The sequence below is a fragment of the Diadema antillarum genome, unplaced genomic scaffold, assembly GCF_040938485.1.
Source record: "Diadema antillarum isolate AM-2024a unplaced genomic scaffold, OU_Dant_1.0 seq00001336_RagTag, whole genome shotgun sequence".
NCBI classification, from domain to species: Eukaryota; Metazoa; Echinodermata; class Echinoidea; order Diadematoida; family Diadematidae; genus Diadema; species Diadema antillarum.
In genome coordinates this window covers 56367-83837 of record NW_027272105.1, presented here as the reverse complement: position 1 = coordinate 83837, position 27471 = coordinate 56367, and the positions used below count along the sequence as shown (strand labels likewise).

The window sequence follows — 27471 nt, the reverse complement described above, 5'->3', positions numbered from 1 at the left end:
GCTTATCCAGTGTCAACGACTCTCCTATGACTGAGACAACGTGTGCTTGATTTACTGGCTTGGCCGAGGTCCTAGTGAGTGGCAACACTGTGATTTAGGAAGGCAACGAGACCAGTACATGGAGTCCAGTAGCTGTTGTGCTGAGGAATTACCATGGCTGCGACACTCAACGAGGCATACCAGGAGGCCAGCAAATTGGCAACAGATGCTGGAGAAGCTGGTCTCTGCAAGGCTTGTGAGGAGTTAAAGGTTGCAGGTGTCAAGGACATCGAAGAGGGAGCAGGCTTACTCTCATGTTGAAGCTAACCTCGCACCTGGTAACCGAAGGGTTGGCGAGAAGAGATGAGGGAGGACTTTCTGTCCTCACCAAGGTCATTGCTCTCCTTGGTGATGCCCAGACGTCAACCCCCATTCTCGAGGAGAAGACCGTACCATCACCTCCAAGCGTAGAGGAGATTAACGAGAAGCCCGTACTGCTCCCTTCAAAGGGAGCTGAACAACGATACAATTCATGCAGCTGCCCCAGAAAGATTTCTGGATCTCCGGCCAAATAGGAGAGCCAGGACAGAAGGACAGACTAAGCTTCTCCAGTCTGGCTCATCAAATAATGGCGGGGACCAACAAAGGCTACTCTGACGAGGAACTTGTGGAGGCGATGATCCCGGCAGTAACTCCAGGTACAGCTCTTCGGAGTTACCTTGCAGGTCAAGGTGGGCTCACTTTGCCTAGCTTGCGCCGAATGCTCCGGGCTCACTTTCAGGAGCAGATGAAGGAAGAATATGACATCGCTACCCGTAACGCTACCAGGGCCACAGCAAGGGGGAAGGAGCGGTACAATAAGAGGTCCACGGGTACCCCACTTCAACCAGGGGACCATGTGCTCATCAGGAATGTGGCCCCTCCCGGAAGACCAGGCAAGCTGCACTCGTATTGGCAAGACACGGTTCATGAAGTCATTGCACAGAAAGATGAGACAATGCCTGTGTATGAAGTACGACCACTGCATGGACATGGAAGAACAAGTTTTGCACCGCAACCTTCTCCTCCCATGCAACGGCTTGTTCCTGGAAGACGATCAACTGAGTATGAGCAAGACCCCTCCCCGTCGGAGACGCCGAGCAACAGAAAGGACTGTGACTATGCCGGACCCAGATGACTCCTCCGACTCTGAGTTGGAAAGAGAGTATTATCTGCGGTGGCAGACTTTGGCAGAGGGGGACAGTTCAACAGCAGAGGAAGCTCCAGGTGAAGTGGTGGCCAGTTACGGTGAAGGCAGTGATATTGATCATTCTGATAATGGATATGATGCAGCCATGAAGAATGCAGACCCGGGGAAACACAAAGAGATCAACTTCACCGGACAGACTGTCAACGAAACACACATAAGTGTATATACAATTGCATCCACCGTATACATCACCACTGGTAAAGTACATATTGCCGAAGACACGGGAATTGTAACACATATCAGGTGCTCTATAAGATCTTTGTCATAAGAAAGGTGGAAGTTCAACTTACGGGACTAATAAATAACTTTATTACACATAGAGTAATAATGAGGGTTATGTAAATACATGTAAATGTAAAGTTGCAAGCAAGTGTTTCACATTTTCATGTCATATACATTCATTGTACTTGTGTGTTTTAGCGTGCTTGGAAGAATACGTAAAGGTTGTTATGCTAATTGGTGAAGTTTAAGTAAAAACGTTGTTAATTGCATTATTGTTTGTTTCTGTTAGTGTGGAAAACAGAATTCAGAATCTGTTTAGGTCACTTCATTGTTTATTTAAAGCCATGCCCTATATATATTCAAGGGACTGACTAGTCTTAGGGAGGGGCTGTGCAATAAAGTGAGTTTAGCGCACTGAAGTTGGTGTCTCTGGTACATCTGGTAGGACGTAGGAGGCGTGTGGTGACCCCATGGCCGTAAAAGTTTCGGTGGAGGGGCACGGCTCGCACGTGGGTATAGGAGCGAACATGCCCATAAAAGATCCCACACAGTAACTGGAGAAATCTGGTTGTACAACAATTTCACTGTCCATAAAGACATCATGAACTGTAGTATGTAGTCTTCTTATCCGGCGATGATGGCACCGAAACTTTTAACACTTTCACTAATGTGTTCTATTAATATTGTTGCTTTCACTCAATCCCCACACTTGGGCTTCAGTTTCCTTCAACGCCAACAATCCAAGTCTATTCAAATTCTCCCCTCCAGGATGAGATGCAAGGCTGCCTGGAGGTCACCGCCAGTCGCCTGAAGCGCCCTCAGGTTTGTTGCATCATCAACAAGCCCCATGTCCCTCAGCTGCTGCATCTGGGGCTGAAGAAAGGGATGGATGGAAATTGGTGTTAAGTTAACATGAATCGGTTCAGAGTTTACGAACCAAGGAGTGAAAAAGATAGAAATACTGGTATGCTTCTACCATAATGCATGGTTCTCCTAATAGGTCTGTAGCACCATGTCTTGACAATAAGCGATGACAGTTTCACATAATTGGCAAAATATTAAAATGACAGGTTTTTCACAAACGTGTTTCAAGAATGTTCACTTCCTTGAGCTAGGTTTAACAATTCATAGGACAATTGTGAGTGATTGAATTATTCAATCACTCACAATTGTCCTATGAATCCCACTATGAATCCCACTTCACAAAATTACAAATTATTTGTAATTAAAATCATAGTAACAGACTGAGAAAAAAATATAACTTTTCAAGAGAAAGGTTAGCAATTTCTCATCTACTGTATACATCATATATTTTGCAAGTATAATACTTTGCAAATTATGACTTAAAAGACAATTTTGCTAATGGTATAATTTGCAGTCAAAAACTTCATTGATAGACAGAGAAAAAAGTATTTTCACTTTCAGAGAGAAAAGCTGGCAATTCCTCACCCTTACACTAATGGACATGGAAGGCAATATTTTCATGAGGTAATATTGCAAATTTTGGTCAGTTTGCCAAATTCGTGAAAATTAAAATAACACAAAATGAACCATGTATACAGTACTGTAAAAGCGAATAATTTTGTTCTAATTTTGTTCGAGTAATTTTTCGCAATAGACAAAATGTTCTATCTTGCTTATGAAAGCAGTGATGCAGGAGTTATCACAAAATATAACTACAAAAGGTATTCATTAGCCCTCATATCTTCTTCCCCAAAAATGATAAAAACAAAATACAAGAGGGGCTGAAGTCACACAAGTCCTCTTTGGTACTAAATATCAGTAGCTGTCTCGTCACTGAAAAAGGTATTGAAACATACCGCAAAGGTCTGAGCGGGGGGAGCTGAAGAGCTGGCATCAGCAGAGTCACTGGAGGTGCCCGCCACTCGTCGAGCTGCCTGGAGAGCCTGCGACATGGCCTGTCTGAAGATGTCTGCTGTGATGATCCCCTGACCACTTGCTGCCGCTGCTGCCTGGGCCGGAGCTGGAGCTGGTGCCCCGGCCGTCCGACTCTGTGAGGGCTGACCAGCTGTGGGCCGCTGATTTGACTGGGAGCCCGAGGACGCATTGGCCGAGGCAGAAACGGGCCCTTCAAATGGTCTCACTATCATCTGGCAAAAAAGTATGTTAGAGAGTGTTGTAAAGCAAGATATTTTTGTGGCATGAAACTTTTGCAAATTGGAGCCGACAGCCTTTTTTGCAGCACGAAATTTTCGCGAAATGTCATTCAACAGTCAAGGAAAATTGGGGCTGCCATTGGCATTCAACACATATAGTGAAGACAAAAACTTTCATGTGTATTGTAATATTGTGAATCTTAGCTCTCACAAAACTTATAATATCCAAGTAAATGAAAACATTCCTCATTTTACGGTATACATATTTGTCTTTTGTCACTCACTTGACAATAGTTTCAAGGAAAACTTCACTTCTCATCCAAGTTGACATTGATCAGAAGAGCGATGTCATACAAACGGAATAGGTAAACTTACATTAAGACTGGACAAAAAAAACAACAACCCCAAAACAAAACAAAATGCTAGAAAGCTACAAAACTGTGATTAAAAACAAAAACAGACAAACTTACCCCTGAATTTCCTTGTCTGCCCACTCCTGCAGCTGCCAGCGCTGCAGTCAATTGTGCCGTTGTTATCATACCTTGACCTCTTGACCTTTGACCTGTTCCCTGGCTGGTACTTGCTCCACCCTGATAATAGAAAACAGCAGCAGGCATTTGAATCACAAGAAACATGTAAGAATACATGTAAAGACTTCATGACATACTGACCCCCCCCCCCAAAAAAAAAAAAAAAAAAAAAAAGAAAAGAAAAGAAAAGAATATGAAATGTCTATCACAGAGAATAATCCCTGAAATTCTGACAGCCTTTGATTCACATCACTATCTGAAATTGCTCTTGACTTGGTGCAAAACACAATGTATCATGCAGAGCATTTAATGGAATGATGGATGCAAGAATTACACAAATTAATAGAAACATGGCACAAATCCCCCTTAAAATCCATAGCAAATCATGCACTGCCTCAAATGATATTGAGAAATTAGGTCATTTTAAAATGAAATGAAGGTAGTTTAAACCTAAGTACACTTCTGACATTGACGATAACATAGTCAATAACTGTTTGGAAAATAGCTTCACAGATACATTGTATACTAAACTGAGGAAAAACCAATTGAAAGTTAGACTACAGCACAAACCTCGGTTGTTTCCATCTCTTCGTCTGATGTTAAGTCTGGAAAGAATACCGCTGCAAAGTGAACAACATAAAAAAAAAACTGTCATTTATGCAATGCCACTTCTAATTTCAGAGCAATTAAAATGAGTTCAATTATCTCATCTGAATCATATTCACACACCATTCTGCATTGATACATTATGAGCTAAATGCACATTCTCTCAAAATCTTGAGATTTTTGCATGAGTGGACACAAAATTTTGTTCAAGGCAGAAATGTCCAGTCAACTTCATTATCAGCTTTAGCAATCCATTCACACATAGAAAAAAAAAAAAGCCCAAGTCGATTGCATATTATGTACAGCACTGTTTATACCCTCACTCACAGACATACTAAAACAAAGCTAACTTTAGAAAACTGAACATATCTACATACTGACCTGAAAACCCATGTGATACCATTAGTATACTCCCTGCATATGTTCAACAGGTTTGCTCTCATAAAAAGAGACATTCATATTCTTCATCACATGCACACTGTAATCACTGTAATAAATGCCAAATTTCATACACACTGTTGGACATCCACCCTAAGTGGACAGAAAATCATGACAAAACATGAAGAGTTCTAAAAATAGCTCATAAACCATTCTGGTGCACTCACGGTCTAGAGGAGCATCCTGTCCAAGTGTCCCACCCCTGCCACTGAGGGCAGCCTCCTCCGTCACAGATGCTGCTATGTGCATGACTGCATGGCCAATGGCTGGATGCGCCTTCACAATCCTGATATATTCAGAGAAAGAGTATCTCTACAGTATGTCCCCAAAAAATTACAATCGGATTTTCAATTAATAACACCCAATATGATTAAACTGTCCAAATGCTACTTCAGGGTCTTAAAATATAACTTCTTAGCTCTATTTTGCAGAAAACCCCATTCAATTTGGTTAAGCGGTCACAGAGAAATGTGGATTGCTGTACAGCATGTCATGAGTCTGATTCTTCCAAGTTTAGCACTTGGATGCTCTTGGAACTGCATGTTAATGTGTAAACACAATAGACAGAACTTGGAGGGAAGAGATTCCTGACATACTCTACAAAATTCCTCATTTCTCTTTGACCGATTAAGGCAAATCGAATGGGTTTTTCTGTAAGATGTGGGCAATGAGATATAGTTTCATACCTTGAAATTGTATTTGGATTGATTCACTATTTTTAAAGTTATCATTGCAGAGGGTCCTGTTGTAAATTTTTTGGGGGACATACGGTATGATCCTGTTTGATCTCACAACATAGAAATTGCAGCAAAGCGTTAGAATACAAAGGATTCCACAAAATGCAGCTCTGGTCTCCTTCAGAGCAGAGACATACAAATTGCAACAGATCATTAACACTGGAAAGCACAGTACTGATGTAAATTTGTACGACCATTTGTCACCTGGCTTGCACATATGCCTTTAGGAAAACAACTTTCATAGGATCTTAAAAGAACAAGTTTTCTTTGTTTTTATTTTACTTCAGGAACATTTTCTGACTTTCCAGAAGTGCATTAAGTTGTAAACCATCAGTGAAGATTCAGACATAAAAAGTTACCAAAGTATTTCATGATTCAAAGAGCCTCTACATGGGCTTTAAAAGGTTAAGACTCTTGCTTACCTTCTCACATTATCAGGATCTGCAACTTGTACCAGTAGCTGTGGATCTCTGAGCATTGCTAAAATGATGGAGAGGAAATGAGTACACATTTTTTTTTTTCTAAATGAATAAATATGCATACTTTTATATATATTACAAGCTCACAAATGATTTTTGAATGTGGATACACATAAACATATTGAAGAGTTTGTTTGCAAAAACTGATAAGTCCATATTTGCCCAATGGAGATATTTGCGATTAAAGGTCAAGAAAAATAAAGAGAATAATAAGAAAATTTGTGCTTCTTTTGACCATAACTTCAAATATATAACTTTATATGTAGTGAACAATATATCATTTAAAAGGTATTATTTTGTACTTTTATGACAGAGAACATAACTCGAAATATCTAAAAATGGACTTATTGGTTTTTGCAAACAAACTCTTCATATACAGGCCAAATAACTATTTCAAGTGGTATACTGTATCCTTATGAATGAAATTTTCACACCATTGAAACTTCTTTATCAACATCAATCAAACACAACACCAACACACACACACACACACACACACAGACAAAGAAAATTCTTTGACCTGTGCTGTATGTTGCCCTAAATCACTTTCTACATCACTTTAATATCACTCAGTATCCTATTGAACGTCATACAATATCATACAAGTACTCAAGGTGTTAAAATGTAAAGTCACTAAAAAAGGGCTTGGAAACTCACACATTGCAATGTGATCTGTGTTCATTCCAGGTGTGGCAGCAATTATGTTGTCTATGGTTTCTGGGCTGGTCAGAATCTTGTGAACCTATGCAGGAGAATGCAAGTAACACATGTTTCCAGTTAAAGGAGTACCACATACTGCAAAAGGAAAAAGCACTTGTACCACACTTTGTTAGTTTTTAGTGAGTGAATTTGATTCCCAAAGTTCGATGTACAAATACAGCAGAATTATAAAATATGGACTAGCGTGTATGAGTCAAAGACAAGGGCAAAACTATTCTAGTGAGAGCAATTGATATTGTATCGCCCAAAAGCAGCCAGTCCATATCATTATTATTGACAAAATCAGACATCTAGAGCGAATTTAAAAATATTGACAACTAATGTAACCACATCTTAAATTGCATTTCAAAGGCAAAAAACAAATAGACTACTATATAGTACAGAGCAAGTTGCTATCACTAGTTGCACATCTAGCCATGCTTGCTAACACTTAATTGCCAAGTGCACAAACTTTTTTTTTTTCCCGGCAGGTAATAACATGTTTACAGCATCTATCCAACTTTTGTAACTGCCTGCTATTTTACACCCAAAATCACATTGATTTTTGTCAGTGAGTGGGAAATGAGCAATTTTTCGAGATACAACTTTGTCTGCTTGTCAAAGTGGGGCAACAAGATGTAAAAATTACATTGCCCAGATGTCTGATGTGGTTAATAACACTGAATGATACCATGATCCATGATACAACTCTCATGTAAAAGAGACATAGAGTAAATCATGTACAATGTAAAAGAGAGATAGAGTAAAAAAAAACATCTATATCACACTGGCAAGATATGTGAGTAGGTTCTAGTATTGAAACACTTCATCAGGATTGAGAAATCATCTAGACTTAGCATCATTGTCACAGAAATACATGTATGTTGATGAGCAAAAGGAAACAGTACAGACAGTACAGGCTGTTAATTGAGATGGAGTCAAAGAATTTAGAAAGACAGAAATACACTGCATTCTGTGCATACTCACAGCTTGTCTGTGGGCAGGATTCAGCAGAGCTGCATGGAGAGCATTCAAGAGTTGTCTGATAGCAGTATCATCAAGAGGCTCTGAGATCAAATATGGAGGACAGATATGTAAGTTAAAGGGACGGTACAGCATTGGTGGAGATGAGAATTGGGCTTTAACTTTTTGTGAGATACCAAGAAACCACTTATGAAAAAGTGCAGACCATGCCATTCTTAGAGGAATTCAAAGTTTATTGGATGAAAATCAGTTTTGGAATGGCTGAGACATCCAAAAACAAAGTAAAGCAAAGCGATTGTAGTAAATGGTGGGTCCCACCTTTTATTAGGATCCCTCTGCTTTGGATATCTCAGCCATTTCAAACCAATTTTCATCAAATAAATGTTGAATTCCTCTTGGAATGACATGTTCTTTCATAATTTCATAAAAGATTTCTCATTCTCTCACCAAAAATGTTAGAAACCTCAAGTTAGGTCTCAACCAAAACTACATTGTACACAATCCCTTTAATGCACGCATGTGGGATGAACACCAATATCATGCATTTCATGATGCTTTATAACTTGACTTTCACTTTTAACATACCACAGTAATAGCTTCACAAAATTTGAAGACTTCCCTAAATTCTTTTGGCAAAGAGATTGGAGGAGTACTTGCTTACTTACAATTTCACACCTCACTACAAAATTTGCAACAAATGAATAAAAGACTACTGTAGTCTTCATATAACTCATCTAGGCCAATATTGAGCACTTTAATTATGTAAAAACTTTATGCAATACTATATACAATGTATCTAATCATGTTCACAATGACAATATTCTTGACAAACAAAAATAAATAGCTTTCTCGTTAATCTAACTTTTGCAATTGGGGCATATATTGTACAATCATGCATCCATGAAATCCAAAGTCTTCACGCAAACATACACTGTAAACAAAATACATTTTAAGACCAGGAAAAATAAATTGTAAAGCTTCAAATGAGCACTCGTGCTTTCATATCTTGCAAAGTATTGCACAGGTGCAACTTGAATAGAAGTGCAGTGAACATGCAGTGCAGTTTGCCTCATGAAAGTCTGACCTGGCTTTATTTCAGGTTCCGGCTGTCTCTTTCTTAGGATGTGAATAGTGCATCCTGTCTTGAAGCCACTTGATGCTAAAGTGTCGGAGTCTCTCAGAAGCTTTCCACAATACACCAAATCTATGCACAGTACAGAATGAAAAGCTAGAGTTTCAACAAAATATCTGGATTTTCCTGGAAGCAAGAATTGCTTATATTATGAATGTTCTAAACTACATATTGTTTGTACATACAATGTACATTTGTATAGTCTAACTCATAACAGCTGTACATGTATGTTGCACTATTCTGAATTGTGTGCTGTGTCTGAATGTGTGTGTCTGTGTGTGTACATGTGTGTGTGCTACTTCATGGAATGTTACTTTCTGTTCATGAAAATCTTTCTTGTCGACCCTTTAGACAGTTGTACTTATTTACAATCTCTACTCTGTTGACTTTATAGAATCAGTGATGAAAGTCAGTTTAATAGAAGATTAAAAGAAATATTTCCAATGGATATATTTTACACAATGGGTAGCAAAAATCCTGCGATCTCATTGGCCGAGAGCTGTGTGTTGATTATTACTGGCTGCACGCTGCCTCACAAAAGGCAGCCACTGTAAACATGATATCGCGCACTTATAGCAAGAATTTGCGCACTTGAGGCAAAGGTTTGCACACTGAGCAAACATTGTGCATTCAGTGAGAGATGCCTATTGGCTGAAAAATCATGCATCCAATAATTACTGGATGTGAGGTTTTGAAGAAATCAATCAATCACAAATCTCTTGAAAGCTGCAATCAATCACAACCTAAACCTGTGATTGATTGATTGCAGTTCTCCGTATTGATTTCAATCATAACTTTTTTATAAGATGGATTTGCATTCAATCATAAAGTTGTGAATGTGATTGATTTGAATCAATCATAAGTCTTTATAAGACGGGGCCCAGATGCGGATGCATGGTTTTCATCTATGGCAAGCCAAAAGCAAATGCATCCAGTAAATTTGCCATCAGGTAACATGATCAAAAAATGGATTTCTGGCAAAGAAAATTCCATAGGCTAAATTCCATAGGCCCTAGAGTCAGAGATCTACCGAGCGCCGACGCAAGCCGCCAATAATTTGAACACAATGCTGTCAAAAATTCAACCTCCTGGCTATAGTCCTGCTATTTACATACATAGAAACCTAACGTTAGGGCCTATATGCTTTTGCGCACGGTCAAACCTTTGCTTCAGCACAGGAGGTCGAACCTTAATCTTCTGCCGGTGCTGATATGCGTAGTTTACTTCAAATCCAGAAATTTTTGAGTGAATGAAAGATTGATCACTTGTTTGTTTGTTTTGTTTTGTTTTGCCTTTGGCTTTGCGAGGCATTTGAATACACACGCATACGGGTCGCGGACGACTCACAGTAGCAAATTATTAAATTCACTAGCATAAGCTAGACACTAACTTTACTCATATTAACAGTTAGTATAGTCCATGTATACTGTAAAAGTGGTTTCTTTCGCGGTGGTTTTATTTTCGAGCTTTTCGCGCTTTGTAGTTTGAGGTTGAACCGCGAATTTAACATCACGCGAAAATGTTTTGAACTCGTCGATTGTTACAACGCTATCATTACCGGCTGCGAATTTAAACACATGCGAAAAAGTTGGCACCAATGGAAACCGCGAAAGTTTCTGTAAGCGAAAGAAACCACTTTTACAGTAAATTTAGACTAGATCTAGCCTTTCTAGACTAGACTCTAGACCTAGTACCGTAGATTCTAATTTAGTAGGGTTCATTTTCACTCAGGTCACTACCACTGCACTGACTACCGCCCCACTATTCTACAAGCCTTTTAAGCCTACAATTATGGATTTTGTATTTTTGGAGTCTCTACTCTTTTTATAGTCTTACTCTTAGATCACATTGAGATAGAGGGTTTGGGTTTGGGTTCGGTTTAGGATGATTTACGGCCACGGCCCGAGGGAACTTTCAGTTTATCGTGTTACGTTTACAAACTTACTAAAATCTGCAGCTGGAAGGTCGAATACTTTCGAAACTCTCTGTCTAAAATCTGCAATAAGTGAAGATAGATCGATGCCATCAAGTCGTGGACGTCCTGGTTTCTCCGAAAATTTCAAACAAACCACTGCAGTCGACATTTTTGCAGCACAAAATGTCCGTGTGTAGTGAAAAAAATGGACTTTGTCGGCAATGAAATACTAGCTAGTATCACATCGACTGAAGAACACTTTCTTATTCACCAGAAATCCTACTGCAGATTTGCGGAGGACACAAATTTTACTTTGTGAGGATAATCAAACATTCTTTACAAATTAATTTTTTAGTATTTGGCATTAAATTTTTACAAAATAATTTTATTGATATTATACGGCGGTTAAACATTATAATATAGATTTATTTACAGTCAATCATCGTGCGGACTTATGCATATTTACGGACGAGGTGAGTATTGCGATAACGCGATAACGCTGACTGCATTTGAGGTAAATGAATGTTCCTTTTTAACTTCATCTTATAGAGGACCTATACAGATATTGCGCTGAGTGTGCCTTGTGTGCTAACATGAGTAGGAAACAGAATTAAATACTAGTATATAGAAATGACCTTATGTTTTGTAAATTGTGAAAATGCCTCATGAAATTCTCTTTATTCTGGCTATGGTCATGTAATTTATGTAGTCCCACAGGTTTATATCTATGTTACGTATGTGGAGTGTACAGTCCAAATCATAGACGAGACCATCAGTGCGTGCAGCAGTGATCACATCTTTTTGCGAGTTTTGGGGGGAATGCATGAGCTACAGTAATTGATATGAAAGGTGAGGAAGACATACATCTCACATTTTCCAGAAAGCATACAAAACTACTCTCCTAGACACCTCCAGACGAGCAAGCCAAACTAATCGCCAGTCTAATATTTATAAATTTAATAGAGCTAGCTCTCTAGTTCTAGACCTATTGTTTAAATTAATACTATAATAGTTTCTAGTCTATGCTAGATCTAGATTACGTTTAAAGTTAGTCATGGTCTGGTCATAGTCATACCGGTCATGAAGTAGGAACCAATAATGTGACCTAGACTGGTACTAGTGGTAGACAGAAAAATCCATCTGTCCGGAGGAGTTTTTTATCATTTTTTTTTTTTTTTTTACATTTACGGCTCTCCTTGTATGTAAGAGGGGATTCCATGAAGCCAGGCCAGACGTCCCCGCAGAACATATTCCTGACGACCAGTGACCAGATACAGACAGATCTTTCAGTCAAAAATTGAAATATAAAATTACTTGTGTAACAAGTCATTACGGTACTGTATAAACTGTCTCATATTAAGTTAATAAGCTAATGTAAAACAAACAAACAAAATTTCCTGTGTTATCTGACGCTATTATACTTTGATGTCCAGTAGTGTGTTGTTGGTTTTTTTTTTGTAATCATTCACTTAAAGATTTAAACTATATTCATTGATTTTAATTGTGAATTTGAATTAATGAAATACAATACCAGTACTTTATTTATGTAAATTTGCAACATCATTACCACTCTCATCTAATAGGGTAGCATTTGTAATAGCATCCGTGATCATTCAAAACTACTTTGCTCAGTCGCATGCACAAGTTCTTTGCCCACTCTCTTGCCCATCACCATGTGCAGTAAATTTTCCACAGTGACGTGTCTGTCTTCTTTTTCTTTCTTTTTGTTGTGCTATGACCTTGGATGGTTAGTAGGGTATTTGCAGATCTCTGCAGTGCGTGAGCATGGCTTCCAACATATACCACCCTCTTGTCTTCTGGGCACAGACTGAAAAGAGCATTTCCCTCAAAGTGGATTTGAAGGATGTTTCTGTAAGTAATTATAAGCATGCTCTGTTTTATGCTGAGGGAAAGACAGGTAGATGGATGGATGGATAGATAGATACATGGACAGAAGGGTAGTTTTTTTGAGGGGTGTGGAATTTTGTTCTCTTTTTTTTTTAATGGGAGGTGTGAAAAATTTGGCAGGAGGGAATATGTGCGAAAGTCTCACTTAGCTCATGCACCTTTTTTTTTAATGAAATGATAATAATAACTCTTGACATGAATCACTTGAAGTGCTCAGTGACATCGATCTTTACTCGGGTTCAAATTTTGATTTTGTATGATTTTGCTTCAGATTTCATTGATCATTACCCTTGTCTTGCTGTATTTATAAAGCATGCCTCTTTCCCGAAGGTAGGCTTATATTCTTTCTGTGATATTAGCCAGTCTCGCAACACAAAGGGGGAATGGGAATTTTCAATCAGTTTATAGATGGACCTGTGAAACACTAAATGGGTTTTAAGCACCTCCTGACTTCAGTGTAATACTTCAAATACTTTCTTCTTCTTTTTTGACAATATCTAATTGATGCAAATTAGTAATGATCTGTCTTTATTTTATGCAGTCACCTGAAGTGGAGTTAAAGTCAAAGAAATTGAGTTTCAAAGGTGAGTGCTGGGTATTATTGTTTCCTTTTTGAAGGTACTAAGATGTCACTTATTTAATGTCATTGAAGACCAGAGAGCACAGCAAAGCCTTGTTTGATTTGAAGTTATCTCCAGCAGATTTTCTTTTTCTGGTTTCTTTCATTTTTTTTTTTCATTTTTTTTTTTAGAGGGGGGAGGGGTTGAAGGAGGGGGCAGTGTTGTTCAATTGTTTACTTGACTATGACATACAGATGATTGTTTAGGTAATGTAATACATTGAATTTTGATTTTTACTAAGGGAATGCAGGAGGTGGGGGATTACAAACTTCCTGTGAAAGATTATTAAGACAACACATTGAATAAAATGAATGCCATAGAAATGATATGAGAATAACTAAGTTTAGAATATGATTGTAATTTTCATATTGCGAAAAGTATGTGAAGGGACGAAGCTATCTTTGCATACTCTGTATGCCAAATCACTGTTTCTTCACTTCAACTTCAAATACTGTTTGCTTTTTACGTCAATCAGGGTATGGGCTGGGCGCCAGCGGAATAAAGCAGTATGAATTCAGCCTGGACTTCTACGAGGAAGTAGACCCGGATGTGAGTAATGCCTTTGAAGCTCAGATGTTGCAGTTGTGTGGTGCGAAAGGGGAATGTATCAACCAAATAGAAAGCATAGTCCGGTTAAACACCATGGCAATGAGTAGAAAACTTGTGACCCTTTTAGTCTCTTTATTAAAATCCTAGCATTTTAAATAGATTTATTGCAGTCGGGAAACCATGATGTCCCAATTCTTCATTTTATACTTCCTTTTTTTTTTCAACCCAATAAGTTTTGGGGGTAGTTTGCTGCAAAAATTATCATATTGTCATCATTACATGTCACTTCAGATCTTTTATGAAATTAAGATTTGATGCTAGTGCTTGTAAGTTCATTAAATCTGCACAGAAGCAGAGAGAAATATAAGAAACTTCTGCCAATATTGGAGAGAAACAATAATTGTAAACTTCTCTGATGTTTTGCCAATTTTAGATTCAATTATAATCAAACCGGGGTCCATGATCAAACTTAACTGTGCAAAGCAATGATGAGGCATTTGAAAATTCTGGAACCAAAACAAACTATCATTTGTGAACAACAAAGGGCTCAAACAGAATGAAGATATTTACCCTACCTTATGAAACACTCATAATGAATGAACAGTCAAAATTTTAATAAAAAGATACAGCATCATTGTTTCTTAGATGTGTCAAATTGAAGTTTCTGAGGAACGTCAGCTATGTGTCCTCAAAAGTATATTCATGGTGCGAAAGGACAGTGTGTAAATCACTTGCTGATGCTTAGACTGCAGTGACATAAAAAAGTCAAATTTTTCTCCAACCTCCTGTAAATGTTGCTTTCGTTTCAATAATTTTAGTCAGGACAACTTTCTCTCCGAAAGAAATTCTTGACAAATTTAGTGTGTTGGGAGTAGCTGTGTTTTATCCCTGTATTAACGGGGGAGGTCAAATTGACCCCCCCCCCCCCCCCTTGACATTTCGCGCCACGATTCCACAACACGCAAAGATTTTGCAGCGTCGTTTCATGACTTTTTTCATTGAAGTCTCCCGCATATTTTGAGACCAAATTTGCGACGTGCGGGTACACCAAATTGACCCCCCCAGTAAAAACTTGGTCTCAAATAGCCCAGTTAAAATAGGGTTAAGGTTTAAATGCGCTAAGACTGTGCGATGTTTTATCCTAAAACTCTGAGATATCTCACTCAGGAATGATTTGTTAATGTAGGCAAGTGCATTTCGAGTTTTGGACCGACAAGTGGACTTCAACATCAGTAAGAAGTCAGTGCAGTCCTTCTGGCCTCGACTGACCGACGGGGACCGTCCCCGCTGGCTTCGCATCGACTTTGACCGGTGGAAGAGTGGGGATTCAGATGAAGAAAATGAAGAAGAAAGACAGGTGTGCTCTCATTCATGAAGTTGTATCACTGGTAGTCATGAAAATTAGGGTTTCTTTGTATCAAAAAGGGAAAAATAGTGTTATCCAAGGGCTCCTGTGATCCCAAAAATCGATGTTACTGACTGTTATCTGAATTTAAAGTTTGCTTGGTATTTTGGTTGCATGTATATACCTTATGGTATGAAAGCACTTGCATTGTAACTTAACTCAAAAGCATGCCTCTTGATGGAAAACACTTCATCGTTCTCAGAGCAGATGTCTCAGGTACTATCCTTAGAAAGTACTATATGATAAAGATATTCATAGTTTATGAGCCTCAAATAGTTATTATTACGGCCGGACAAATGCTTATGATGAAAACAGAACATTGCTGTGTGTATGCTGATATTATTCTACCAATCCAGGATAGAGCCAAGTGCAAGTCACAGTGTATGTGATTTTTCTTTTCTTTATAATGTATAATGTGGTAAGTCTAAAATTTTATATAGAAGAATTCATTCATCAGTTTTCTGATTAGCAGAAGAATGCCAATAATTGGAAAAAAATGTTATGAAAATGTCAAGTTTGCTTGTTTGTCTACATGGCTATAGGAACAAGAACAGGAGAACCATCTAAGACAGTTGGAACAAGATCTCATTGGGGCAGAGAAACAGGGTGAGTTGTTATGTGAAACATGTACAATGTACCAGTAAAACCTCAACTTTATCTTGTGACATGTGATCTCACACTACTATAATTGATTGCATGTCTGTGAAGTATTGCATGTTTCTAAGTGCTCCTGTACAAAAATAACAAGACAGCCTCAAGGTAGATATACTGTATTTTACTGTTGCAGAAATTGGACAATTCCGTCATGTTGCTCACATAATCTAAATTGAGAACAACCTTATGCATCAAAGATTTTCTATTTGACAACAATTGTGTAATATTACATGACTGAAATTCAGGCTTGGGTATAAAGAATAAAGAACTGTGTATTAACTCAAGAGCACATGATATTGATAATTCATATACTGTGTATATATTTATCAGTTTGTCAGCATTCAAATATTGTGATATGGCTGCAGTCATCCTCCATGTTGTGATTAGTAAGGATCGGAAGGTATACAAAAGTGGATTCGATAGAGTGTAATGATGTATGTATCCTCCCATGAATATCAGAAGTATGTTAATACAACACAGTGTTTGAGAACTAAACGTCTTTCTGCATCTCAAACATCACTTGTGTTTTTCTTCCCTCCAGCATACCAAGACATCAAAACTGTCTACCTGTTCATGTACAATCTCATCCAGTGGATCTTCTTCTCCTCTGTCTTTGTCTACTCGCTTGGAAGGTTCATCCTCTATGGCAAAGGTAAGGGTGAAGGGCATAAATTCAGCAGGCAGTGTCCGTTTTCTTGAGCATATGATGATAGTTCTCTCATCGATACTTTGAAAAGACAACTTGTGCATTCAATCAATTAAATTCATGATCATAATTGATTATGTCGTAAAGAGGGGTTATGTCTTGTGAGCTTTTAATGTGAGTAAATAATGGCAATTGATGTGCGTAAAGCTAGCTTTAATGCAAGATTCTTATGAGCATTTCTGGCTGATGAAATGTTATTCCGGGGTGGGTTGGTGGTTGGGGGAGGGGGGGGGGGGGGGGAAGATATGTAAGTTTCCATTATCAGTAAATCAAAGTTTTTTCTGCGCTATCTGTGATTTTAAGCTCTCAGTGTTTTCCTGAAAAAAATACATTACCCATTAAATTACACATACCAACCTCCCCCCCCCCCCACACACACACATACAGACATGTATAAAAACTAGAAAAGCACTCAGAGAGCAGAGGCCTTCGCCAAGCAGCTTCTTTCCATCTGAGTATTGTGGTGATTTCCACCCTGTGTAATGGTCCTACATTCAAATAATTTGCATTATTGTATTCCTTGACCATCAAAACATACCCTCTTAGCCAACCAGCCGATGCTGCTTCTGCCAAATTCTCAGGCCAACAGCCCAATGGTTTAATGGCTGCAAATCAAGCATGCCATTTAGCTTTCTTAATGGACCCAGCATTAAAATTTTTTTTTTTACAAAACTTTAAAAAGCTTTTAAAAAAGCAACCCCTGGATCCAAATGAGGCTTTGGATCAGTACCAAATGTTATCATCTGTTTCTTGCATCATTTAAAAATTTTTCTTGAAATTTTCATCCAAATCCATTCATAACTTTGTGAGTTGTTTTGCAAACAGGCAAGCAAACAAATCAACACTGGCAAAAACATAACCTGCTTTGCAGAGGTGATTATGTTTTGGAACATTTGCAAACATCTATGCACTTATTGCAGTCGGTTTATATATGATTCTTTGGAAATATTTAGCATTCACTACAGGCATCAGTGTGTTGCCAGGAAGCATTTTTAAAATCCGGCAAACTGAATGTACTACTGTAGTTATGGGTAAACTCGGCCACTTGTAATGAGGGCGCTAGTGGCTGAGTTTACCCTTTAGGCTGACTTTATTCATAAATATGATACATAATGTATTTCACCAGAACAGAAATAATGTGTTGATATTGATGATCATATTATACACAGCCTTGTACTTGATCTTGTTATCACATCACATTTGCATTTTAGCAGAAATGTCGAGCCTTAGCTCTGCTCAACTACTGTGAATGTCTTTTCTTTGTTCACAAAACAAGCTTCTGTTCATATCAGTGAAAAATATGGGATGCCACCATCCTATTTGAAGAAAAAGACCAACTCCTATTTGACAGATATACACTTGTTTTCTTTTTTCTATTATGGTTCTTTTCTTCCCTTATTTATGTCACAGAAAACCTGGAGGCAGCTTATGATTGGGTCATCATTCCCATGGGCATCGCTCAAATCTTTGCCTTTGCCGAGATCTTCCATGTTGTCTTTGGCCTTGTAAAATCTGGGATCAGCACTGTTCTTGCACAGGTACTTCTACCCCAAAGATATATGTCTTCGATTCTTGTCTCTAATTTTATCCTGGGGCTGGGGAACCGTGCAGATTGTATAGACTTTGACTGAAACATGATTTATTCCCAGTGCAGTTCCAATGCTTGTTTCAGTGATAGCTAACACAAACATTGTTCCTGTACATACTTGGTTAGCTACTGTATACACTATACATGTACATTTAGCGAGTCTAAATTTTTGCGAATCAAACTTCCAGACGATTTCGCAAGTGGTTAAATTCACCAGCGTGAAGTACTGTACTGAACAGAGATATGTATGCGTGCTCATCTCATTCATATCGGGATCAGATTCAATATTTTTGTGTGTCTTTAAATTCACGAATAGCACCTACTTGTGAAATTCTCAAAAATAGAAACCTTGCAAAATATTCGGTGTACACAGTAATTCATATGCATTTCATTGTAATGGACTGAAGTGATTTAGCATGCGCTCCCATGTTGGCTCATCCTAGAGTTCATGTCTATTCATATGTGATTGCTCCAATCTCTTTGGTTGCAGGTCATGGGGAGGAACATAGTCCTGTTTCTCGTCGTCATGAATGATCCGGAGCTGAAACACGAGGGTATGACCTTGTACCTCTTCCTCATCTGGAGCTCCGTTGAAGTCGTGAGGTAAGGAATGTCATCTTGTTTCCCTCACAAGTCATAATAAGACTCCATCAGAGTATGAGATTCTTATTAAACCATTCAATTTCCCAACTGTCGATACTGTATCTGCGGTATATTTTCCGAGGTTTGTATTTTTGTGAATTTTCCGAGTTGCTTGCTGTTCACAAATTTAATGATTTTCAAAATCATAAAGTCTGATATTGACATGAATGCAATGTGCATACATACATGTCTCCATTCATTACTGTACTCCATGATCGAGAATTTAATCACTCTTAAAGTTGTTGGGAAGTCCCAATTCATTACAAATTTGACTTGCTAAATATATAGCAAACAATATTAGATCAGCAATAAGTTCACAGATTTGCTTTTTGACGTATGTTATATCTCTGCATGTCTTACAAAGAATGCATATACTGTTCTTTTCTTCTGTGTTATTTTCCTGTCATGAAATAGATAGTGCTTACAGGAGGATAACTGTCTTATCTAGCTTGCTCCTCATTTTCTCCACCACTTTGTCTTGTTTCATATCCTTATTTCAAAATTTTCTTTTTTTTTTCATTTTTGTTCTATTCTTTTTCCTCTCCTATTCAGTTTTCCCTTCCTGTTTTCTTCTTCTTCTTCTTCTTCTTCTTCTTCTTCTTCTTCTTCTGCTTCTCCTTTTTCTTTGTGTCCTTCTCTTTCTCCTTCTTCTTTGTCGTTTTTTTCTTCTCCTTCATTTCCTTCCTGTTCTTCGTTACAGCGAAACACTTTGGCATTGTAATGATGTCACTGGGACTGCCAATTTTACATCATTAAAAACCAATAGCTCCTTGTAAATGTAATAAAAAAGAGACCAGCTAAATTCAGAAGTTGAAAATCGGGACCACCAAATTTACCTCATTGAAAAGTGCCTTGGTGGAAGTGAACTCATCATACCAGGGTCTCTCACCCTTCCCCTGTCGTTTCCTTTTTGCAATTTCTTAGGTCCATGTTATTTTTTACGGCTCTACTTCCCCTGTACAAGTGACTCATGTCAATGGAGTTCTCAAGACCTGCGATTTTCTTTCGTTAAAGGACAAGTTCACCTTCATAAACATGAGGATTGAGAGAATGTAGCAATATTAGTAGAACACATCATTGAAAGTTTGAGGAAAATCAGACAATCCGTTCAAAAGTTATGAATTTTTGAAGTTTTTGTGCAGTACCCGCTGGATGAGAAGACTACTGCAGTGTATGGATAACTTAGATGTCACATGCGTACAACAATACAAGGAAAATATAAAGAGAATTTCACAAAATTCCATCTTTTGAAAAAAGTACACATTCCCCTGACTCGTTACCGATAAATGTTATGGGTAATATTATTCCCCATGCCTTTAGAAAGAGGCAAGTCAATTGCTCTTTTATTATGCGAAAAAAGTGAAAATATGTTGAATTTTCTTTTATATTTTCTTTATACTGTTGTACGCATATGACTCACAAGCTCTAGTAGTCTCCTCATCCAGCGGTTCCAACACAAAAATTTAAAAAATTCATAACTTTTGCATCGATTGTCCAATTTTCCTCAAACTTTCACTGATGTGTTCTACTAATATTGTTGCATTTTCTCAATCCTTATGTTTATGAAGGTGAACTTGTCCTTTATTGTTGATATAGCCAATTCAATAAAGTATATAAAGATATGTAGATAATAATTTTGGGGACTGAATTTTTACTTTGTTGTAACAAGTTTCTTCATATCCATGTTTGTTATAATGGGAGTGCACCACAGCAGGTTCCATGGTGTACAATAAATGTTCCAACTTGCTCCTCCCCCTCTCTGTCAGGTATCCATTCTACATGCTGTCTTGTATTGACTACAACAGTGAGGTGGTGACATGGTTGAGATACACTGTTTGGATACCACTCTACCCCCTGGGCTTCATGGCAGAGAGTAAGATACCTTCTCATGACATTTCTCTTCTATTACTCTTCTTTATATCCACAATTTCACACTTTGTTCAAGTAGGCCTTGATGAATAGAGTAAAATCAGATGAGCAGAAACGTATAGAAGTTTCATAAAAGTCGGACATAAGATAAGAAAGTTCTGAAATGTTGAAGTTTCACAGTTGGGGAAAACTTTGTACTTTGTACTAGATTTTGTACTTTTTTTTTTCTTTTCATGGCAAGTCTGACTGTGATGAAACATCTACACTCAAATCTTCTGATTTTACTCTAATATATTCCATTAAGTCATCTTGTACATAGGTTGGAGTTGCACTTTTACCCTGACTGTGCTGTTTTATCACTATTTATCACAGATGTCCTGAAATTTTTATCGTCAATAGATACGGATTACCCAATCATCCCAATCCCTTTTGTATCGCAGTACTGTAAAAAGTTGCAATCAATTGCAAATCTACAAAATTGATTGCAAAATGCAATTGATCTATTAATCGCAAAGTTTTCATTATTTGCAATTGATTGCAGCTTGACTTTCTTGCAACGCCCCATTAGATTGGTTGTGGAATTGTTCGATGAATAATGACATGGGAGGCCAGCTTGCAAGATTCAAACTTGTGTTTTACTGTTGGAGTGTGTGTTGAAATCAACTGTCTTCTGCTACACTGACTATCTTTAAAAAAGACCACTTTTTTTTTTCAAAGAAATGACCAAAAAAGAATCTTATTAAGCAGTTAAACAGTGTGAGTTGTCTATGTTTGCAACAAGTTTTCATTGCATTGAGTGTATTTTCATAGTCTGTGATATTAGAGAGTCAAAGAAATCAGATGAGTGTTTGAGAACCAGGACCAGATAGGAAGGAAATGACAGATAATCCCCCATCCCAGAGGGGGAAAAAAGAAAAAAGAAAAGAAAAAAAATATATATATAATGGGTTCATCAATTAATTGGCTAATTGATTCATAGATAGATTGATTTTAAACAGATAGATAAATCAATAAAGAAAAGCTGCCAAAAAAAACAACAAAAAAACTCCTCATCATTTGAGCATTACAACTCAGGGGCTCCGACGCTAGTTGGGGAACTATGTACTGCATTGTGCCACTCTTAAAACAAAGGTTAGTTTTCAATGCATCACTATCTACCCAAGGCACATGCTACCAATATTCTTCCAGCTTTACTCTTACTGTAGAAAATAATGAATCTTGAATACATCACTGATACATTTAAGTCTACCTCTGCATTGGTGTTTTTTCTCTTCCCTTATGCAGTAATCGTCGTCATCTTGGCCATTCCTTACTACACGGAGACGGAGAAGTTTAGCTTTCACCTACCAAACCAGCTGAATGTTTCCTTTAACTTTGTCTACTACCTGTACTGTCATATATGCATCATACTATTAAGTAAGTTTTCTTTTAAGTAACCTTCTGCATATGCTGAATATTTTGTGAGGTTTTTATTTTTGGGAATTTTGTGAGTCAGGTGATATTCACTAATTTGAAGACACAGAAAACTATTGTTTCTGATCCCGGCATGAATGTGACGTGCACGCATTTATATCTCCATTCAGTACTGCACTTCACTATTGCAAATTTAACCGCTCACAAAATCATCATGAAGTCCTGATTTGCAAAAAGTTAGACTCACTAGATATATGGCATATACAGTATACAAATGACGCACAAGTCTGAGTGCGTCAGTCGGAATTGTGTGCATAAGTTAACTATGGAATGCTTAACCCACGAGGCGAAGCCGAGTGGGTTTAGGCTAAATTCCGTAGTTACTGCATGCACACTATATTCCGACTGACGCACGAAAAGACATGTGTGTCATCTGTTTAATAGAATGGGTAATTTTCTTGCCAAAAACCCATTTTTCTATCGTGTTACCCGATGACAGATTTACTGGATGCATTTCCTTTTGGCTTGCCATAGACGAGAGCCCAAAAACCATGCATCAGCTTTTACTGGACACATGGTTTTTCTTCAGAACCATACATCAGTACCATGCATCCAGTAAAAACTGATGCATGATTTTTTAGCCAATAGGCGTCTCGTACTGAGTGCGCGAATGCTTGCTTAGTGCGCGAACCTTTGTTACAAGTGCGTGTATCTTGCTACAAGTGCGCGATAACATGTTTACCACTGTGACTCAGCGTGCGGCCAGTACAAAATTAACACATAGCTCTCGACCAATGAGATCGCAGGATTCTCGCTACCCATGCTATAATACTTTATGATTCTATTGCATCATGCTCTCTAAATTAGGTTTGTTTTTCTTTGATTTGTAGCTGTTGTGTGAAAGAAATGGTAATGATGATTGTTCGTAATTACTGTTTTGTTTTCATTCCTCTGTATAAACACTGTGAAGAGTTAATTGTGACTTGAAGTCTGTCTTTTTCGGATATCATATTGTTTGCAGATTTATATTAAGTGACCATTATTTTAACAGTATTGTGCACTCCAGACCTCACTTTTAGTGTGTGTATGTGCTGCGTGTGTGCTTCTGTGTGTGCATATGATTGTTGTTGGTATTCTTTCATGGAGGACTATACCTAGGGTTTTACAGGACAAGTGAATGATGCACACATGACGCTTTCACTGCCACGTACTCTACACACTTCTTGTCATCAACTTTGAAGATGTACAATATACTTGAATTTGCATTTATTAATGATATATTCATGATACAAAGGCTCGATGATCAGTTGTGTGCATGTTTGTCAAACAGTTACTACAGTCAGCCTTGCATAAGTCAACCTCGCATAAGTCGAATAATCGCCTAAGTTGACGGTCTTTTCAAGTCCTCTTCTCTGTATATTCTATTGATGTTAATCCTTTGAGTCATTTTTTCTGGAAGTGGAAGCTATTTTTTCAGTCCAAATAGATTCGACTTAGGCAAGATTGACTGTATATTGATTATAAATCATTATCATCTCATTTTGTCAGTCTCTCTGTAGCATTAATTATCTCTAATCATCTCTATTTATTCTCACTCACAGGTGCGCCCTCTATGTTGTCTCACATGTGGCTACAGAGAAAGAAGCGGTATGGCAAGAGGCGCATTCGAATCGCCCCCCAGAAGCCAAAGATGAACTGATGACAGAGAAGGAGTTCATTCCACTCTAAATGAATTTAAAAAAAAAAAATTAGCCATTAACATTTTATCAAAGTTTATTTGTGAATTGTACTTTTTTTTTAAAAGGAGAATCTGCCTCAAGGGGTACTCGCTCTGAACGAAAGTGATCATATTATGGCAGTGAAATCAATGGACAATGGTGAAAAATGTGAGAGAAACCAGCAAAGCAAGAACAAAGGTTATGACCACATGAATGTCAGCATATCTTACAATGTAAAATTCCACTATCCATTCAAGCTAGCTATCTCGTTCATTTGACACAGATATAGGTTTCTTTCTTTTCCTCACATGCATTTCAATCAAAAAATGATTATGATATTCCTGTAATTTACACAAAGACTTTGACTTTAGGTATGTTGGACATATGGGAGAAATTTAACATATCTAGATCTTGCCTTCGGCAGAGATAATTTTACAATTGTTTAACATATATATTGGCAAAAAAAAGTCAAGTGACAAATTTGTGCATGCAACAAATTACACAATCAGTGTATTATGTCGCCAGCAATAGCTATCTTTACACAACTGTGATACACCATATTTCTGACTTGCTGAATTTTCTCACTATTTTGTGAGATTTCTCATGAACTTTCATGGTCCATCTTCACTTCTTTTCATCCAAAATGATTGGTAAGTGCTTCCTAGGGCATAGTTTCATATTTTATGGACTTACGTTCAAGACATGAATGATGACATTCCATGCAAAAGTTAATGATCGCAAAAAGTTTAGAGAAAGTCAATTAATAGGATATCATTTGGGAAGGATGATTACATATTCATTTTTTCTATTTAGTTAATATCTTTTTTTTCCTTTTGCTTTTTTTTGGTTTTGGTTTTGGTTTTGATGGAGAAATAATAATACAGCCTACTGGTAGCTGGGATTTTTATATACATACATTATATTCATTAGACATGATTTTCTATGCCTTGATATTGTCATAGTGCTAGAAATGATGTAAGTACTCAAGCAGTCATGTGGGTCGATAAAACTGGTATTATGCAGCAGAACGTGTAATATGAAATTGTTATTCTCAGATACACTGTAGTGTGCACCTTGATTTATTCGCGCAGTAATTTCTTAGGAAGAAGAGAGGAGATAAAACATGGATTTGTGGCACAGATATCACTGGTATTTGCAGCTAGTGAAAGTGACATTTAATAGTGACTTTTGAATGATGACAGGGGAAATTATGTTCATATTGGAGTTGATATCATCATTATTCCTGCTGCAGCTGAGATTATCATAGGCCTGTTGCATTTGTACGTCTGTATTTTTCTTACTCGCCCTGTTCAGGACTTTAGCAAATGTAATACTCAATTTTTGCTTGTATCTTCATTTACATGTTCAACCTAATGGCTATTCTTTTCTTTCTTTCTTTTTTCTTGTCATGGTACTGACACTTAATTTGTCCACTGCATTGTCAGTACATGGTGATAGAACAATTCTATGTACTTGTATCGAATGTGCTGTGAGATTTAAGTATGATCTAAAACTACACACAAATTATAATTTATTTGGTTGTAATGAAAAGCTTCACTGAGAATGTGCTATACATACAGCTATTAGTATTCTATACCTTCTACGTACATACACAGGCATTGAAATCACCACCAACCCACACACACATACCCGCAAGCTGTGTGTCGTATCATTTTTTAAAGATAATAAGAATTCTAAAAATATATGCAAATTTTGCTGCAAATGTCATTATGCAGACAAGACAGGTTACCATGAAATTATGAGGTAAAAAGGGCACACGAGAGGGAAAGAATATGTGTGTGTGTGTGTACAAGTTGAATCCATAATATTAGATGTACCCATAATTCCTATTTGTGGGACCAGTAAGGGAATATTTTAGAGTATGATGTACCAGTAGTACCTGTATTATTGCATAGCAATAGGCATGTTAGATTTCAAATGGCAACACTTGATGAGGTTCAGGGCCAAAATTCAGTGTCGTATTCACATACCATAATATGTACAGTTCATGTTATACTGGTAGAAATATATATTGGGTAGGCAATGGGTAAGATATTGGTATAAGGTCATGTTTGATTCTTACATTGTATGTTTGACAAAATATCTCAGGAATTATCCAATGAAAACTCAAAAAGGTAAAAACATATACATATACATCATCGTGTAAACTGCAAAGTCAGTTATATGCTTTAGTGGTTTATGATTTAGGTCCCAGTTTAGTGGTGTGAATTAATGATGCTCAGAAATTGAATCACCTGTCCTTTGAAAGCAAGAATTCCATAGTCAAAAGAAATGGTATATATATATATTTTTTTTAGCTGCATGCTATGTTGTGAGTACAAAGCAATCATTAAAGGGACTGTACAGTACTGGTTGAGGTAGGGATTCTTGTTTTGAACATTCCAAAGTGAGATAAGGAGAAACCTCTTATGAAATATGAAAGAGCATGTAATTTTTAGAAGGATTCAACGTCTATTTGATGAAAATTGGTTTTCAAATGGCTGAGATATCCAAAAAAGTGATAATAATAAAAGGCGACAGGCCAAACCTTTTATTAGGATCTCTTTGTTTCACGTTGTTTTTGGATATCTTGACCATTTCAACACCGATTTTCATCAAATAAACTTTCGATACCCCTTAGAATTGCATGCTCTTTGACATCTCATAGAGTGGACTCTGAATATCTCGCAAAACGTTAAAAGCTAGATCCTCACGTCGACCAGAACTATACACACCCTTTAACCATGTTTGGGGGTCAAATGTGGCAAGGATCAGTATGGTATACACCAAAAGGTACATGGGCCAAATGCTGGTCAGTGTATGAAGCTATGGATGTCGGCTTTGTGAGGTCAAACATTGCCAAAATATCTAGTTTAGTCCTCTTGGAAGATGTCACAAATGTACTTTCGCTGACACAACGAAAGATGCTTGTATTCATTCCTCTATCACAGCCCTATCTCAATCTGATACCGACTTTCAAAGAATTTCTCTGTTTATACACTAAGACTTTTTTTTTCTCACATGTTTCTTGAAAGAATTTTATCTGAGATGTGGTACTACAAAGATGACATTTGAAAAGTCATCGTGTTTGTGGTCATGATTCATATACTGTGAAACATGATATATTCGCGGCATGACATTTTCGCGAATTGCCACTGGCATCCAATGCATATTGTGTAGATAAGAACTTTCGCGTGCATTTTAATTTCGCAAATGCACGCGAACATTCCTCATTTGACAATACATTTCGATGAATACCGTCAGTATTAAAACTGAGAAAAGTTTGCGTAACATCCGAAGTGCAACCATCAG

General features: G+C 37.5%; 2 protein-coding genes across 2 annotated transcripts; one reads left to right on the top strand and one right to left on the bottom strand.

Annotated features, from left to right (window-relative positions):
* Positions 1-1885: 1885 nt before the first annotated feature.
* LOC139708433 (ubiquitin-like protein 7) lies at positions 1886-11302 on the bottom strand. The gene is made up of 10 exons (XM_071620384.1): positions 11118-11302; positions 9125-9244; positions 8044-8123; positions 7015-7099; positions 6301-6358; positions 5309-5427; positions 4668-4717; positions 4038-4157; positions 3271-3561; positions 1886-2323 (listed from the first exon to the last, which is right to left on the bottom strand). The coding sequence occupies exons 1-10, from the start codon at positions 11254-11256 to the stop codon at positions 2201-2203; spliced, it is 1185 nt and encodes a 394-aa protein (XP_071476485.1). The 5' UTR covers positions 11257-11302; the 3' UTR covers positions 1886-2200.
* Positions 11303-12872: 1570 nt separating this feature from the next.
* On the top strand, positions 12873-24373 carry LOC139708438 (very-long-chain (3R)-3-hydroxyacyl-CoA dehydratase 3-like). The gene is made up of 11 exons (XM_071620388.1): positions 12873-12959; positions 13537-13579; positions 14091-14164; positions 15351-15521; positions 16112-16175; positions 16765-16875; positions 18340-18467; positions 19008-19120; positions 20926-21032; positions 22313-22444; positions 24043-24373. Exons 1-11 carry the CDS (start codon positions 12873-12875, stop codon positions 24138-24140), a joined length of 1128 nt encoding a protein of 375 aa, XP_071476489.1. The 3' UTR covers positions 24141-24373.
* The last annotated feature ends 3098 nt before the right edge of the window (positions 24374-27471 follow it).